This window comes from Lampris incognitus, chromosome 5, assembly GCF_029633865.1.
Source record: "Lampris incognitus isolate fLamInc1 chromosome 5, fLamInc1.hap2, whole genome shotgun sequence".
Lineage (NCBI taxonomy): Eukaryota > Metazoa > Chordata > Actinopteri > Lampriformes > Lampridae > Lampris > Lampris incognitus.
The window spans coordinates 18282949-18299410 of NC_079215.1; the positions used below are offsets into that span (position 1 = coordinate 18282949).

General features: G+C 41.7%; 1 protein-coding gene across 1 annotated transcript in view; it reads right to left on the reverse strand.

Moving 5' to 3' along the window:
- LOC130112893 (zinc finger protein 236-like) overlaps nucleotides 1–15527 on the reverse strand; it is a 34200-nt gene extending 18673 nt beyond the window's left edge. The window contains exons 1-6 of the mRNA XM_056280416.1: nucleotides 14956–15527; nucleotides 11873–11958; nucleotides 9805–9928; nucleotides 5987–7421; nucleotides 5821–5825; nucleotides 5140–5367 (exon numbers count right to left, since the gene is read on the reverse strand). Of these exons, the coding sequence (XP_056136391.1) occupies nucleotides 5140–5367; nucleotides 5821–5825; nucleotides 5987–7421; nucleotides 9805–9928; nucleotides 11873–11958; nucleotides 14956–15202 (2125 nt within the window). The 5' untranslated portion in view covers nucleotides 15203–15527. The remainder of the gene's footprint in view (nucleotides 1–5139; nucleotides 5368–5820; nucleotides 5826–5986; nucleotides 7422–9804; nucleotides 9929–11872; nucleotides 11959–14955) is intronic.
- Between the last annotated feature and the right edge of the window lie 935 nt (nucleotides 15528–16462).

Here is a 16462-nt window from a genome sequence, read left to right on the forward strand (position 1 = left end):
AGTTAGTAGAATCAGCTGTATTAAATTAGGGTTGGAGTGAAAAACGACAGGATGGTAGCTCTCCAGGAGCAGCGTTGGGCACCACTGCCCTAAAGGCATTTATTAAAGATAAAATTATCTCATACACATCTCATGCTAATGCATGTCGTACAGCTCATCAAAGTTAGAAGAGTCTATCGCTAGCATAGACAGTCGCTACTCAACTAATCAGTCGCTCAATCTTTATAAGGAAATGTTGAAACTCAACAGAGCTTGATCTTCTGACAACCAGAGAGGCTGAGCAACTCTTGCTTACTTTGTATGACAAAGCTAGCCATCTTTTGGCTCATCAATTAAAGGCTAAAACTGCTTCAAAACAAATCACTCACATCCGTAATAACACAGGCACTCTTACCGCCGATCCTAGTGAGATCAACAATTTTTAGAGCTTTTTACACCGAACTTTATACATCACAGTCCTCCAATGATGAAGATCACATGTCTGAATTCTTTGTGCAGCTAGATATGCCCAAGATCTCAGCCGATGACCAACCGCTATTAGATAACCCCTTATGACTTTCTGAGATTACTGAGGCAATTAAATTAATGCATAGTGACAAATCCCCGGGGCTTGACGGATTCCTGGTGGAATATTATAAGAAATTTTCAGCGAAGTTGGCTCCATTACTGCTTGAAATGTTCAGACAGTCATTCCAACAGGGCTCCTTGCCACCCACTCTCACACAGGCCTCCATCTCTCTAATTCCCAAGAAGGACAAAGATCTTTTTGATTATTCTTCCTACCGTCCAATATCACTGTCATCTGTTGATGTAAAAATATTTGCGAAGGCATTTGCTCGTCGATTAGAATCTATTGTATCCGCAATCATATTAGAAGATCAAACAGGATTCATTAGACAGCGGCATTCATATACTCACATTCGGCAGCTTCTCAGCATCATTCATACTCTGGCTTGTCCTTCTGATTTGGAAATAGTTATATCTCTGGATGCCGAGAAGGCCTTCAACAGAGTGGAGCGGGCCTACTTGTTTTCTACACTGCAGCGGTTTGGTTTCGGGGAGTTTCATCTCTAGGATCCGACTGCTCTTTACCTCTCCTCATGCATCAGTATGTATAAATACCAATCGCTCTAAACCTTTTTCCCTCTCTTGCGGAACATGTTAAGGGCGCCCACTTTCCCCACTGTTATTTGCCACTGCCATCGAGCTGCTCTCGATAGCACTGAAAACTGAAACACAATTTTTACGTATTCAGCGATGGGGAACAGAGCACAAAGTCTCACTATACACAGACAACCTATTGCTATATGGCGTAATCAATCAACTAGTATCTCCTACATTTTGTCAACTCTAAATTCTTTTAGTGCATTTTCAGGGTATAAATTGAATCTTCATAAAAGGGAATGCTTCCCTATTAATCAACCAGCCTTCGAAATATCACCATCATCGATTCCATTCCAGCTCTCCAAATCAGGGTTTAAATACTTGGACATTATTATCATATGGTCCATTAGTTCATTACGTGAAAAGAATTTCACGGCTCTAACAAAAAAATTAAGTCTGACTTACAAAGATGGAGTCACTTGCCTCTCTCTCTGGCAGAGTGCAAACAATTAAAGTGAATATACTGCCCAGATATTTATACATTTTCCAATGTATCCCCATCTTTTTACCCAGATCCTTTTTCAAATCTATTGACTCCATCATCTCCTCATTCATTTAGGCAGGCAAGAATTCGAGAATCAGTAAAGTCTCTCTGCAACGGAGTAGGTCATCAGACGGATTTGGCTTACCGAACTTTCTGTGCTATTACTGGGCTGCAAATATGCACAAGCTTCTACTCTGGTTTACTACGCCGCAGAGTAACTGTAGCCAACTCGAGACTAATTCATGTACAGTGCATCCGGAAAGTATTCACACCCCTTCACTTTCCCCACATTTTGTTATGTTACAGCCTTATTCCAAAATGGATTAAATCCCTTTTTTTCTCATCAATCTACATACAATACCCCATAATGACAAAGTGAAAATAAATTTGCAAAAATTTCTACAAAACCTTTTTAACTTTGTCATTATAGGGTATTGTGTGTAGATTGATGAGGAAAAAAAAGGAATTTAATCAATTTTGGGATAAGGCTGTAACATAACAAAATGTGGGGAAAGTGAAGGGGTGCGAATACTTTCCGGATGCACCGTCTATCCTCTTCACCCCAGGCTCTGGCATGCGATGCCCTGCCCCTATCTCCCTCAAAATATACAGCTAATCCCATCTTTATTGCCACCCTTAAGATATGGGCACAAATAAGATGACATTTTAAGTGGTCCACCTATCCTTGATCAACTCCTATTTGTAATAACCATAATTTTTTTACCTGCCAGAATGGATCCTAGGTTTATGTACTTAGCTAGAAAGGGCTTGCACTGCTTGGGGGACTTGTATGTGGATGGGTCATTTGCCAGCTTTGATCAATTGTGTGCCATGTTTGAACTAAACAATTCAGACTTTTTTAGGTACTTTCAACTACGGGACATTGCGAGGACTCATTCTTCAGTCTTCCACTGGCACAGATCACATACTCATGGCTGATACTCTAACCAAGAGCCATGTCTCTTACCTTTATGACTGTTTACTACTTACAAACAAACCAATTTTAGAGAAAATTCGAGCAAACTGGAAGAGCAAGTTACAGACTACTTTCTGCGATCAATTTGGAAAGAAGCCCTAAAAACTGTGAACTCGTCCTCCTCTTGTGCCCGGCTTAGCCTCATCCAGTTTAAAGTGCTTCCCAGACTCCACTATAGTAAGGCTAAGCTTTCCAAAATTTACCAATACAATCGAAGATAAATGCAATAGATACTCACTTTCTCCATGTAATCTAACACACATGTTCTGGTCATGCCCCAAATTATTTAGGTTTTGAGAATCTTTTTTCAACGTAGTCTCCGAAATAACACAGACTCAAATTTCACCATCTTCTCAGAGAGCCATTTTTGGAAGACCAACAGAAGATAACATCACAACTAATATTCAAACTAACGTTATTGCCTTTACCTCCCTAACTGCACACAAAAGCATTCTCTTGCTATGGAAATCCTCTCCACCCTCATCATTTAAATCCTGGATACGCAATGTAATGTCCTTCTTGAAATTGGGAAAAAATTAAATTCTCCATGAGAGGTTCCACTGACAGATTCTTTTCCCATTGGCAACCATTAATCAGTTTAGTGGTGTGTTGTGGTCCTGTCTGTGACATGTGGGTGCCTTGCTGCCTGTTTGCCACCCAGCTCCTCTTTAAGGGGACTTATGCATGGTTAATTGGGTTATATGTATGCTCTCAGGTGTATGTACCCTAACTGCAGGTCCCAGACAATGTTCGGGACTCTCAGCAATACTGCAACAGTCTTGGTGCAATTAACGACTGCTTTTACTCATTGTATTTTTTTCCCCTGCCTTCATGAGTATAACTTACATACATCTCTATTTTTATACTGAATTGGAGTGCTCTATTATTTACTTAATTTTATTTACTGTAATTTCCATCTTTATTCTTACTACTGTAGTAATTTATTTCCTGTGGAAGAGGCCTGCAGGATGGGGTGTAAGGTAGGGGGTTAAGGGTGTTATAGGTTGGGAAGAAAAAAAAAGAAAAAAAAGAAATGCCCTGTGTATGACCTTTTTACTATTTTTGTACAACATATTGCTGCATTTTCTTTAATTAAGTATTGTTAAAAAAAGAATTATCATTGCAGAAGAGACTGGGAAGACATGATATTCCAATACCACAAGCTAACTAGTAATTACCAATCATCTCAGAGCAACAATGTTGACTAACAAACAGCAACTGATTCAACCTTCTTTGATTGTGATATTTGATTTTGTCCTTATTGCCCAGCCCTACGATGAAGTAGTGTTAAAATGTGCCTAATAATTGTGCTTGAAGATTTAAAAAGCATGTCAATTGAAAATTATTTTGATTTCCTTGATCAAGAATTGATGCAGTTTTGGCCATCATGCTAAAGATGTTTGATATTACTAACAAGACAAGGCTGTGATAATTCAAAGCATTTATTGTGAAGTGGCAAAAAAATGTTTTTTCCAAAAATCTTTTTTTGGCATTTACGAACGTTAAGAATCACATTGCTACATTAACCATGACAAAATATAACTTCTCAATGGGCATCTAGATAGCTTAACAACCTACATAGATAAAAGTTAGGTGGGACATAGGACTGGGCAATAGTTCAATATTATAATTTATTGTCTTTCAGTGGTATGGTATCAGGATTAAATCTGGATATTGTCATATCGTGATACATAATTTTGTTATCTAAATTAAAGATGAGAATCTATCAACTGAAATTTCTCACAAAATGGTCTGAAATATTTGGAGAGCACTATTTTAACATTTGGTCTGCATGATCTGGACAATATGGAAAACTATCTTTGCAATAATCATAGGGAACTGAACATGCTATCAATATATATCACAATATCTGCTTACATCTCGAAAAATACCGTGTGTAGGAATCAAACTGCCATCCATCACATAGGACTGTTTGGTAAAATATCAAACCAACTAGTTTTCAAATACTCGCTCAAATATTTCTGACATCATTTTGAGGGAAAACTCAGGTAAGATTCTCATTATAATTATTGGGGCAAAAAACTGCATACTACGATACAACAACGAATTACACCCCAGTACCACTGGAAGACGATATTGAATTACTTCCCAGCTCCAATGTTACACTTATTAATTACCAAACAGTTCAATGTGATGACCTTCAAGTTGGATTTTTAAATATGGCATTTTAGCAGATGTAAGCAGATATTGTGACATATATCGTTATCGTGTGAAATTCTCTGTGATAATATTTTCCATATCTCCCAGCACAAAGTGGGAGGTGTCTGATATGATTGACAGACCCTCTGTTGCAGATCATCTCCATGAATGCTGACCTGTCATAGAATTATGTTATGGCCTGGTTGCATCAGTACATGCATTACCAAATTGTGACATAGCGACATGCTTTTCTCTCTGAAACCATTTTGAAGTGGGAAATCGATTATTTTTGGAAAGATTGCAAAAAGCAACCAGGCAGGCTGTAAATATTTGTGCTCATATGCCCCATCTTTACCCTCGGTCGTCCTAAATTGAACCGTGTGCATCTCATCTCGCTGACTGCGTCTTCTCATCTTTCGTTCATAGCTCCGCATCTTTACATCCATTTCTCGTAGCTTCTGCCGCAGGGCACCGTTTTCCTTCTCGCTCCTCTCTCTCTCCTGGTTCATTTGGGATCGCAGCGCCGCGTATCCATCATCCACCAGTTTGCAAATCTCCACCACAGCCGAGTTGGCCAACATCTCTATTATCGAGGCTATTTGCGCTTGAAATCCTACACATTCCACCATCGTCGCCATTTCCTCTTTACAAAAACACTCTTGACAGTTTGCGCGCAAACCAGTGTTGCGCACAGGCGTAAATATGTTGAATAAAAAGTTAACGCTGGTAGAGCAAATGACCTTCTAAGCAACACACACTCGGTTGTAGTGACTCCCGAGACGGCCTACTGTCAATTTTTGTTCCGATATGGCAAAGATGTTGTGGCTCCTCGCGGCGCAGCTGTCGCAAGCTGATGACGTCACTGGTCATCCCTCCAGACGCTGCTCTCGGCACGTCTGTAAATTTATGCTACTCTGCAAGGGGTTAAAAAAAGAGAAGAAACTAACCAAACTTTTGCAGTTAGTACCACAAGTTTATTTATCACAAACAACAAACAGTATTAAATTACAACACACCACGCTACGATATTATATACCGAGACTGGAAGAATAAATACATTCCCTAATGTTACCAAAAATGATAAGGACCCCTACTGACTCGAGCTACACATTGCACTTCCATAAAACCGAATGGAAATAATGCGAACACCGCATCATTGCATTACTCAATGCTCACTTTTCATTCTTCACTCATTCAATTACCTAATATGAACACTTTGGTGTCTGACCAGGTTTCCTAGCACAGAAAAGCTCTTGCCACACTGGGTGCAGCTGTAGGGTCTTTCTCCTGTGTGTACGGCCTGGTGAACTTTGAGACTACATGACTGGGAGAACCGCTTCCCACACAGGCCACAGCTGTACCTCTTTTCCCCCGTATGGACACTCATATGCCTCTTTATGTGGCTGGACTGCGAGAATCGTTTGCCACACTGTGTGCAGCTGAATGGTTTCTCCCCAGTGTGGACCCGCTGGTGGGTTTTAAGCTGATGGAGATGGAGAAAAGGCTTCTTACACAGAGGGCAGTGAAAGAGTCTTTCCCCAGCGTGTGATCTCTGGTGAACCACCAGGTCTCTGGAGTTGGAGAAGAGCCTCCCGCACTGTTGACAGCTGAATACCCGTGCTGGGTTGGTTGTAAAGACTCTGCTTCTAGAATTGGAGGACGGGTTCCTGAGGCTTGTGTCAGCGAGAGAGTCCGATGAGGAAGAAAGGTTAGCAAAACTAGTCCCGCTGGCCAAGAATGGAAAGGAAGATGATGACAGTCGCTCTTCTAAGACTCCGCCACCATCTGTGGAGTCTTTGAGGGGAGCCAACAAAGACCTAGCCACTTCAGGGGAAGAGAACAGGTCATCAAAAGAGGAGGAGTCAAAGTTGCCAGTATCCAGCTCACTGGATTTACTGTCTCCTAATTCACTCTCTCTGTACTGACTGTGTGAGGAAAGGCTGTTGCTACAAGTATCACTGCTGTCAATATTGGCTTTACGGTTATTTATCTGAATTTCCTCCCTGTCTTTTTGACGAATGGGAACTGAAGGCAAACTTCTCCTGAAAGCATTTTTTTCAGACCAGGAAGGTAGCAATTCTTCCTCAGTTTTAACGGCTTTGGAGCCTAATACCATTGCCCCTCTCTTCCATTCAGGCAACAAAGACGGCACAGTGTCGCACAAACCATTCATTCCGGTTTTTGTCAATGGAAGGTCCGTATTTACTGTCTTTATCATTGGGTTCTCTGCATCAAGCACCTTGATATTTCTAGGTCCTGCAGCAACACCCACCAAGCAAGAACCACATGAACCCCCATCATCCCTGTCTTTGGCTTCTTCTGTCTGAGAAGACGACAAGTCTGTCATTTCCTTAGCTCTGTTTGGACCCATGCTTCCTGTTGCCAAGTCAAGGTTGCGATCGGAGTGCTGTGTATGCCAGTCACGGGAACTGTATCCACTGTCACCTTGTTGGGGCTTCAGATTGTTGGGACTCTCCTCATTACATTCTTGTACTTGCTGAGGTCCAGGTTCAGTAAAGTCTTCCACTTCATATTGACCTGAAAGGCTGATTCTGGGCACTTCCTTTTCATTGAGGTTCAGGGATGATTCGACGATAAGGTGGTGGTCATTCTCATTAGTAAAAGTCGAAAGTCCAGCTAGAGGATGTGAAGAGATGGGAGAAGAAAAAAATATATTAATGGTCGTGTAACACTGTAATGTAAGGGGATATTCTGAGGGACCCATTGACTTTCAGACAACAGTGATTTTTAGGCTTTGTTTATTTTGCTTCATTATAGTCCCATTTAGGGCCCTATTAGGTCTGTTTTATTATTTTTTTCCCAAATGCAATTTTTTCCTTTTTTTTTAAACCCCCCCCATTTAGATTTTGTCTTTTTTTTTACTATCCATTTTTCCTTTAACAGTTTGTGTAATCAAGTACAGCAATAAAAAAACAAAAGCAAAACGTCTGTGTTTCTTAGTTTTATTCAATGATGCTGGTCGCGTCGCCATTTTTTTCTATCCCATACAACAAACCACGTGTCTACTGATGTGTACACTCGTGCACAAATACACACAAGCACAATAGGGTTTCTACGGGGGAGAGCAAGGGATGGACTAAGAACAAATTACTCTAAATTCATCATATGTTCATTAATTTTGTTACGATCCCTCCCAAATCTTGAAATTCCGCATTTATATCTGAAATCCGTTTTCATGTTTCTATTCCAATATTCCGTCTGTGTTTTCCACAATGCAGAAATCCTAGGGCCCTACCCATTTAACTTTTGGGGGAGTTTATGTGTTGAAATTCTTTAAAAAGAGCATCTGACGCGAAAACCCCAAGTGAAACCAAAGAGCAGGGTTTTTTTTGACAGGGTGTCAGGTCAACTATGTACTGCAACCCACTTGGTCAGTTCAATGAGAAAAGAAAAGTTGTCCAGCAAGTGTACCCCCATCAATTCAATCATTTCACTAACCTGTGACCAGTAAAGCTGTATTTCTTTGTGATCCAAACAAAGGATGTATTATATTAAAATTTTTGCAAATATCCAATAACCAATCATCCATCCATTATTCGTTTGGATAATGGATATCCTGAGTAGGATAAACTGTTTATCCTACTCAGGGTCGCAGGGATATGCTATCCCAGCAGTCATTGGGCAGCAGGCGGGGAGACACCCTGGACAGGCCGCCGGTCCATCACAGATAACCAATCATTTCCATGGTAATTTTGGCTGATTCTGATATTTTTTTCGTTTCAGTTCAATACCACCATGTGTATCGCTTTCCACCAGTAGTGTTTAACTGTTATCATACTGTAACTTGGTGCTTGATCCAAATGCAGACATCTAATAAACACTTGTTTATTAGTGCCTGTGCTGACTTATTACCAAAAACTACACTGTTTCAAAGTGTCTGCATTCACTGAAGGAGATGAGTACGAGTTACCCCAACTTAAATCGAGAAAACATCTAACATTTATTTTGTCATAACAATTTCAAAGATCTTTGCTCTTGCATTTGTTCTACAACAGGTTGCTGCTAACTACCTCTGGGTTACCTCAAGTGAAAACATTTTGTTGAAAATATCAGAAGGTCTAACATTTCTTTTTCTTTGGCATTTTCTGCCTTTATTTATTTATTTGGACACCGCCCCCCTTTCTTCCCAATTGTACTTGGCCAATTACCTTCCGAGCTGTCCTGGTTGCTGCTCCACCCCCTCTGCCGATCCGGGGAGGGCTGCAGACTACCACATGCTTCCTCCAATACATGTGGAGTCACCAGCCGCTTCTTTTTACCTAACAGTGAGGAGTTTCACCAGGGGGACGTAGCGCGTGGGAGGATCACACTATTCCCCCTAGTTCCCCCACACCCTTGAACAGGCGCCCCAACCTACCAGAGGAGGCACTAGTGCAGCGACCAGGACACATACCCACACCCAGCTTCCCACCCGCAGACACGGCCAATTGTGTCTGTATGGATGCTTGACCAAGCCAGCGGCAACATGGGGACTCGAACTGGCGATCCCTATATTGGTAGGCAACGGAATAGACTGCTACGCTACCCGGATGCCCCTTTCCATCTTTATTTGATAGCGATAGCTGAGAGTGACAGAAAAGGCAGGGGAGACAGAAGGGATGACATGCAGCAAAGGGCCTGGGCCAGATTCAAACCCTTGTCACTGTGGTAAGGACTCAGCCTTATGTGGTACCACTCTACCAGGTGAACCAAAGGGGGACCCCAGGGCTAACATTTCTTTGTAGGTTGTAGCAAGACCAGTCTTTTCATTAACACCTGTCATTGCTGTTGGCACATAATTAATGTGTCACCATATCAGTGCAAAATATCTGTCCTAATGACACATTCTTAAGTCATTATTCAGATACCAATAAGCTGACAGATATATTGTGTACCTCTAAACCAAACCCACACAGAAACAAAGTAAATGGGTGAGTTGGTCAGCTTGGTCAGTTCAGGTCAGGCCTTTCAAGTGAGGTATAATTGTCCAACTCTATTCCAAACCACCCTCCACACATACCAATGCAACTAGGAGTCCTCCGCTGGTCTTCTAGCGAGCTGCAGCTGACTGGTTCATCTTCAAGCCTCTCCTCCTTGATCAGCACCACGTCAGGTTCCACTGGGGTCTCTGACAAACCTACTGACTGAAAGGAGGAGCAAGAAAATGAAGGGAATACAAAAATTAGAGTCACTGTTGTAGTTTGAGGTTTGTGCAGGAAGCATGGTCTGAGCACTACTAAAATTATTGCCCATGTTACATACAACACAAGTAAAAAAAAAAAAAAAGCAAAAAAACAAGCTGTCTCGGGCTTTTCTGGTTCCTGTTACAACCCCTCCAGAAAATGAGACATTTGTCCTAAAAAATAATAGACCTCATGAAAACCCACAACACAAACAATAGAAAGGGGGCATCCGGGAAGCGTAGTGGTCTATTCCGTTGCCTGCCAATACGGGAATCGTCGGATCGAATCCCCGTGTTACCTCTAGCTTGGTCGGGCGTCCCTACAGACAGAATTGGCTGTGTCTGCGGATGGGAAGCTGGATGTGGGTATGTGTCTTGTACGCTGCACTAGCGCCTCCTCTGGTTGGTCGGGGAACCTGTTCAGGGGGAGGGGGAACTGGGGGGAATAGCGTGATCCTCCCATGCGCTACGTCCCCCTGGTGAAACTCCTCACCGTCAGGTGAAAAAGAAGCAGCTGGCGATTCCACGTGTATTGGAGGAGACATGTGGTAGTCTGCAGCCCTCCCTGGATCGGCAGAGGGGGTGGAGCAGCGACTGGGATGGCTCAGAGAGCAGGGTGGTTGGCCAAGTACAATTGGGGGAGAAAATGGGGGGGAAATAAAAAAAAACAAACAAACAAACATAGAAACCAACAACAGAAGGATCACAGCTTAACACCCACACGACCCATTTCAATTAATACAGTTTAGTGACTACCATCAGAAGCATTTGAACAGCTCATCTTGGTGGCAAGCACATGCAGGCTTTTTTTCTCACAATTTCATACGCTTTAGTTCACCAGCTGGCTATTAACAAGGCCAGTGTGACATCAGATTTTTTTTTATAACAATATGTGATTAATATGGGATTCAGGGATAATTCGTTTTGATTTTTTTTTTTTTTACAACCTGGATCTTATTTTCGTAGTTTTTGCCATTGTGTATATCGGTTATGACATGTTTTTACTCACCAGCATCATTGTACAGATTTTGGACATGGCAGCGCCACTAGACACACCATTATGATGGCGTCTTTTGGGGGCATGTTTCAGTAAATCTAATCTCATCTAATCTAATCCAATTATCTACACCGTGTATTTGGAAGTGAAAATAGAAGGGAAATTTTAATATTATTTCCTGAAATGTTCATTTCAACGGTCCATCACATTGCTAAGCTACTTCCTGGTTCAACTTGCAGGAATGACAATCTGCAAAGGTAGTATTCATCAAACCACTAAAGTCAAGTCCTGCAGTGGTCCCATGTCCAAAATCTCCAAAATGAAGCTGGTTAGTAATATGATGTCATACTTGATATGCAAAAACCATGAAAATAAGACCTACATTGTATAAATTAAAAAATCAGACTTATCCTTTAGTGCCAGTGGTTTTGGAACATTACAGTTGTCAGACAATAATATTTATGTATTACTTCCACACTTTGCTCAAACTGTAAGACTGTTCATGTTTGCTAGTTGTTGCTGATTTTCGTATCCCTGACTTATGTTCACATCCATTGCAAAGCAGACATGGTCTGGCTAAAAGAAAATTAAGTTCTGGTAGAGTATCTTGTTTTCCTCCACACCTTGGTATGAATACAGACACAGCCCTATGTAAAATAGCATGAAAATGACTCAGTTGTTCAACAGGACAATCTTGGATTTAATTGGTTAAGTTCAATGTACTTTTAAGGATACATCATAATCATGTGCACACATGCTTGTTATCTTGCCAGTCATTGTGTTCATCTAATTAGGTGCTTTCTTGACCTCACAATGATTTTGTTGCATGGTGAGATTTTCTTTTTGCTGAGGGCCAACAAAGACACAAAGAAGGAAACAGTCTGACTTTTTGACACATATAGCATTTACCAACAACTGAGAGCCAGTAGTCCCCACAATGGTTGACTTTAGATTTCTTTCTCCACTGGTTAGATGCCCTTCACCAACTTGGGGATCTAACAAAGAAAAATTTGAATTATAACTGTGCACATACACACCAAGAAAAATTCCTTGTATATAGTTTGTTAATACATGGCAAATGAGGACATTAAGGTTGGACTACCCCGGGGTTCGAACCCAGGACCTTCTTGCTGTGAGGCAAAAACGCTAACCACTGGGCCACCGTACCGCCAAAATGATACTAATCTACAAATTGCACTGATTTTATAGCTTTATTTTCAAAAATAAGCCTCACATTGCCAGTAAAATTAGCTGCTCCTAAAAAGTATTTGGGCTTCCAGTATGAAAACCTACAGTATTTTGTTAGACTACTACAATACATGCCTATCTTGTTGTTATGAATTCTGAGGGAATTACTCAAAATATTTCCTAACAGACTGAGCAAGAGGATGCCTCCTTTGTCTGGAGGTGCTTTCCAGTAAAGGATCCCAATAGCTCCTACTCTTTAAGGTTGCTTCTAAAGAGAGTCTGTGCACCCACCTCCACCAAAGACACTGGACAACCTTGAAAAGGGAGACAAACGCTTTACCTGGAAGTGAAAATCCCTGTAGTGGATCCCCAAAAGCCCAATGGCAGGAGGAGGGTCAGGGCACCACATCACCCTCCACAGGCCCCTTTCCTGGCCCCCCAGTCTGCCTGTCAGACTATTAAGGAGGGCAGGACAAAGAGCTGGGCTCCATGCCCCCAAGAAAGACATGCCTTGAAAAGCTGTGAGCCCACCAAGAAGAAGAAGGTTATGGTGGGCCATGTGCCAAAGTGGGTAAGAAAAATAAGGGACATCCTCACAAGCGTCAGCACATGAAACCAGCTGTCTGCTCAACAAAGCCGGCATCAGTTAACAAGAGGGCTGCTGAACAGAAAGCCATCAGCAAAATGCTCCTGTGTCTGAAGACTTGGCATTGTTGGCATCTCCACCACATACTGCCACCCCAAACCGTTTCATCCCAGCACACACCAACACCCATCCATACACTGGCTCCACCTCGTTGCTTACAAAATACGCTCCAAGGATCATTTGTCTTTTAAATCCAACAAAAACGGAATAAAAATAACATGGTTCTCTAATCACCATCTGTTAATGATTAGTTGGATAAGGAACTTTTTTGCCCCAGCTAAGGTGATTCATCAAAATCCGAAGAAACTCTACTACACAAGTGAGGTCCATGCATTTTTTTATGTCCTCAGTCATATTTTTCTGAATTACAAAAAAAAGAAGCATTTTGTCATTAATTAGCATCCCAGCATTATTTTGCCATTAATTTTCATGGATAATTTACCCATTTTCAAGCTAATGGGATCCCCCCTTCCCCTGAATATCCCAATATGTATTGGACTCCATTTTCTATATTCTAATTTTATGGTCTTAAGTCTGCGTTTTGAAGCCGTCAGTCTCGTCTCTGACTTCACAGCATAATGACTAGGACTGGTCAATTTTCAAGAATTTTCCAAGATCAGTCGAGTACAAGGCTAATTTACTTTTTTTAAACTTTGATACGAATATCAAACTTGCCCCAAGGAGATCAATAAAGTGCCATCTAATCACTTTGTAATTATTATCATTAATTTATGTCTCTGAAACATCGGAAAATTGGAAACAAACATGCCTCCCTTGGTGGAGGAAAAAAAAAGCCAAAATAAATATTAGTTACAATCAGGCGTTGCATTGGACTCACACTGCTCTGGGGCCCTCATGTATCAGTCGTTACTATGGACAAATTTGTGCGTACACACCCATGGGATTTTTTAGCTCTGAAGTTTGTCTCATAGACCAGTGTAGAACCTGGGTAACCCCTGAATTTAGACACCCATTGACTAACACTGATGTCTTTGCAGGCCTGGATGGTTGCTGGTTGCAACAGGTAGACAACAGATGTTAGGAGGAAAAATAACAAATAACCATCATGCTTTGCTCCAACTGTCAGACAATCGTGAGGGCTAAAAAATTCCATGGGTGTTTATGCACAAATATGCCCATAGCAACGGTTGAGGCCCCTGGGCTTTAAATGAATTTTGGCCCCATTGGTCATGAATTGATCTTGCAGCGTTACAGTCTTGAATTTGACTCGGTCTCGACTCAGACCTGCCCCTCAAAGACTTGGGTCTGGACTTGGCCTCATTTTAGGTGGTTTTTGACGACAAGGCTAGCAGGCCGGAGTGGGTATACATTTTATTAATCTCACCCACAACTAAGGAGAAAAAGGACCCCCCCCCAAAAAAAGAAGAAGAAATTGTGAAAATGCACTTTCACGAAATGCCATGTTAGCAGTGAGGCAAATTACGTACCGACCACCTTCTCACCCAATCGTGTGACCACATTTTATTCTACACCAAACACCTGGATAACTTCTGCGAATAGGATATAACACACTACCACACACGATAGGGTCATTTCAAATAATGGTATCGATTTTTCCTGAAGAACAAGCGACCGTATTTTCATACAGTGAGACTTTTGATGCTACCAGATACACCGAGCGAGCGGACATTTCCTCCGGGTCCCGCGTGAGTCGGGCGCGGCAACCTTTGGACACGACTGTCAGCTCGCCGCTGACCGCGAAATTAATTTACGCAACGTCATTTTAAACTCGAAAAAATGTGAGTCGTTATACATTTGAAGGACCGGCATGTAATATATGTATTCTTTTAACAATAAAAGTAGAGTAAAAATTTATGAATAAATTAATTGTTGATATAAGTTTGTTTTTTGTGGGGGGGTTTTGGGCCGGTGTGGTGTTGTGACGATTTATGCTGCCTTATCGAAAACCGCTACCGTAGAGCGAATCGATACCCTAACCTAGCATAACCATGCGCAGAGCCGCTATGTAGCGCATCTCGATGGGGTAACACATATCGACTTAACACCGGCGCTGTATCGGCGGTGCTGAGCCCCGGTCGGTTTTAATCCCTACTGATACTGTTAAGTCAAGTCAAGTCAAGTCCATTTTATTTGTATAGCCCAATATGAAAATGACAATGGAAATAGAGCTTAGTACCTTTCCTTGTACAAGTCACTACAGGGGGTGGATTGACATTTCTTTTGGCGTATTGCTCGCGTGAACGGACTTCCATCAGCCGAAGTTTGCTTTTAAGAGCCAAGTTTTCTCGCTGGGTTCTGGATATTTCAAGCCTCAGCGTCGCATAACCATCGTCGACAAGCTGGCAGATCTCTGCCACGGCAGCGTTTGCTAAAACCTCCATAATGGAGGCCAGCTGAGTGTGGATATTGACATAATTGGCCATGATGTCAGTTTCTGGCTGTGTCTCCAGACGGAGATGTGATTCAGTCCAAATTGGTAGCCTCGGATGGTCACACCAGGAACCCGAAAAAGGAAAAAACAACCACCAGCTGGGACATGCTTTTTGAAATTGAAATTTCTTCTCTCATCGACGCTTCCGTTTACTTCCGGGTGTAGTGCAGACGTCCTTATCGACTTAATTTCAAAAGCAACCGCTAAAATGCTATTTTGCTATGCTGGCTTCCTGTCGCCGCGAAGACAACTAAATTTTAAAAAAAGGCGTATTTTGATGCTCTGCGCATATGAAATTATCAAAAACGCCACCGCATCCAAAAAATTGCATAGCTGCTGCGGGTTCATCGATCATTGGCGAGAAAATGTAAACAAAGACAATGAACCGGAAAAGGAAATAGACGAAAGGTAACGAGTCATGTGACATAGTAGTTAGGTATCATAATATACAACAATATAAATGATATGCATTTTTAAATAATTTTATCTTGACTTTGTCTTAGTCACTTGTGTTTTGTAACTGAAATGAAAACCCCAAGCTCGTATACTTGTAATAGTCATATATTTATTTGTATGTCTTATTTGTTTGTATTTTTATATCCTCTTATCTACACCAGGTTTATTATCCCCTATCTTTTCGCTGGATGTCTTGAATTCCTGATTTATTTGTATGCAAGTTTATACATCCAATAAAAAAAAAATCGCTGGCATGTGAAATATTTGCATCTGATTAAAAAAAAATCCCTGTGATGGAATGGCGGCCTTTCCAGGGTGTCTCCCAGCCTGCCGCCCAATGACTGCTGGGATGGGCTCCAGCATCATCCCCGCGACCCTGAGCAGGATAAGCGGTTTGCATAGTGGATGGATGGAGGAAAAAAAACAACAACTTCAGACTGTGCTGAACAATGATGAATGTTCAAGCTACTAACTTGATCTTGCCCAGATTAATTTATGAGGTGACATTGTCCAGAGGTTACCCGATCAATGACATCAATCACTGCCTTTTCCTATTGTCTCTTGGGAATGTGTAATATTTACATGTATTTCTACCAGAGGTGTGGGAACCATGGGCGCCTTAATGCACCTCCGAGCGAGGACCAGGGGCCTCACGAGAAATGAGCTTTAAAAAATGTTTAAAATAAAACGTGGCTGTTCGGAACGAGGCTATTGCCTAGTGAGAAAATCGAAGGACTGCAGGTGTAATACCCCCTCCGACCACAGTGTGGCGTGCAATGGCAGATTCGCGCTGTTC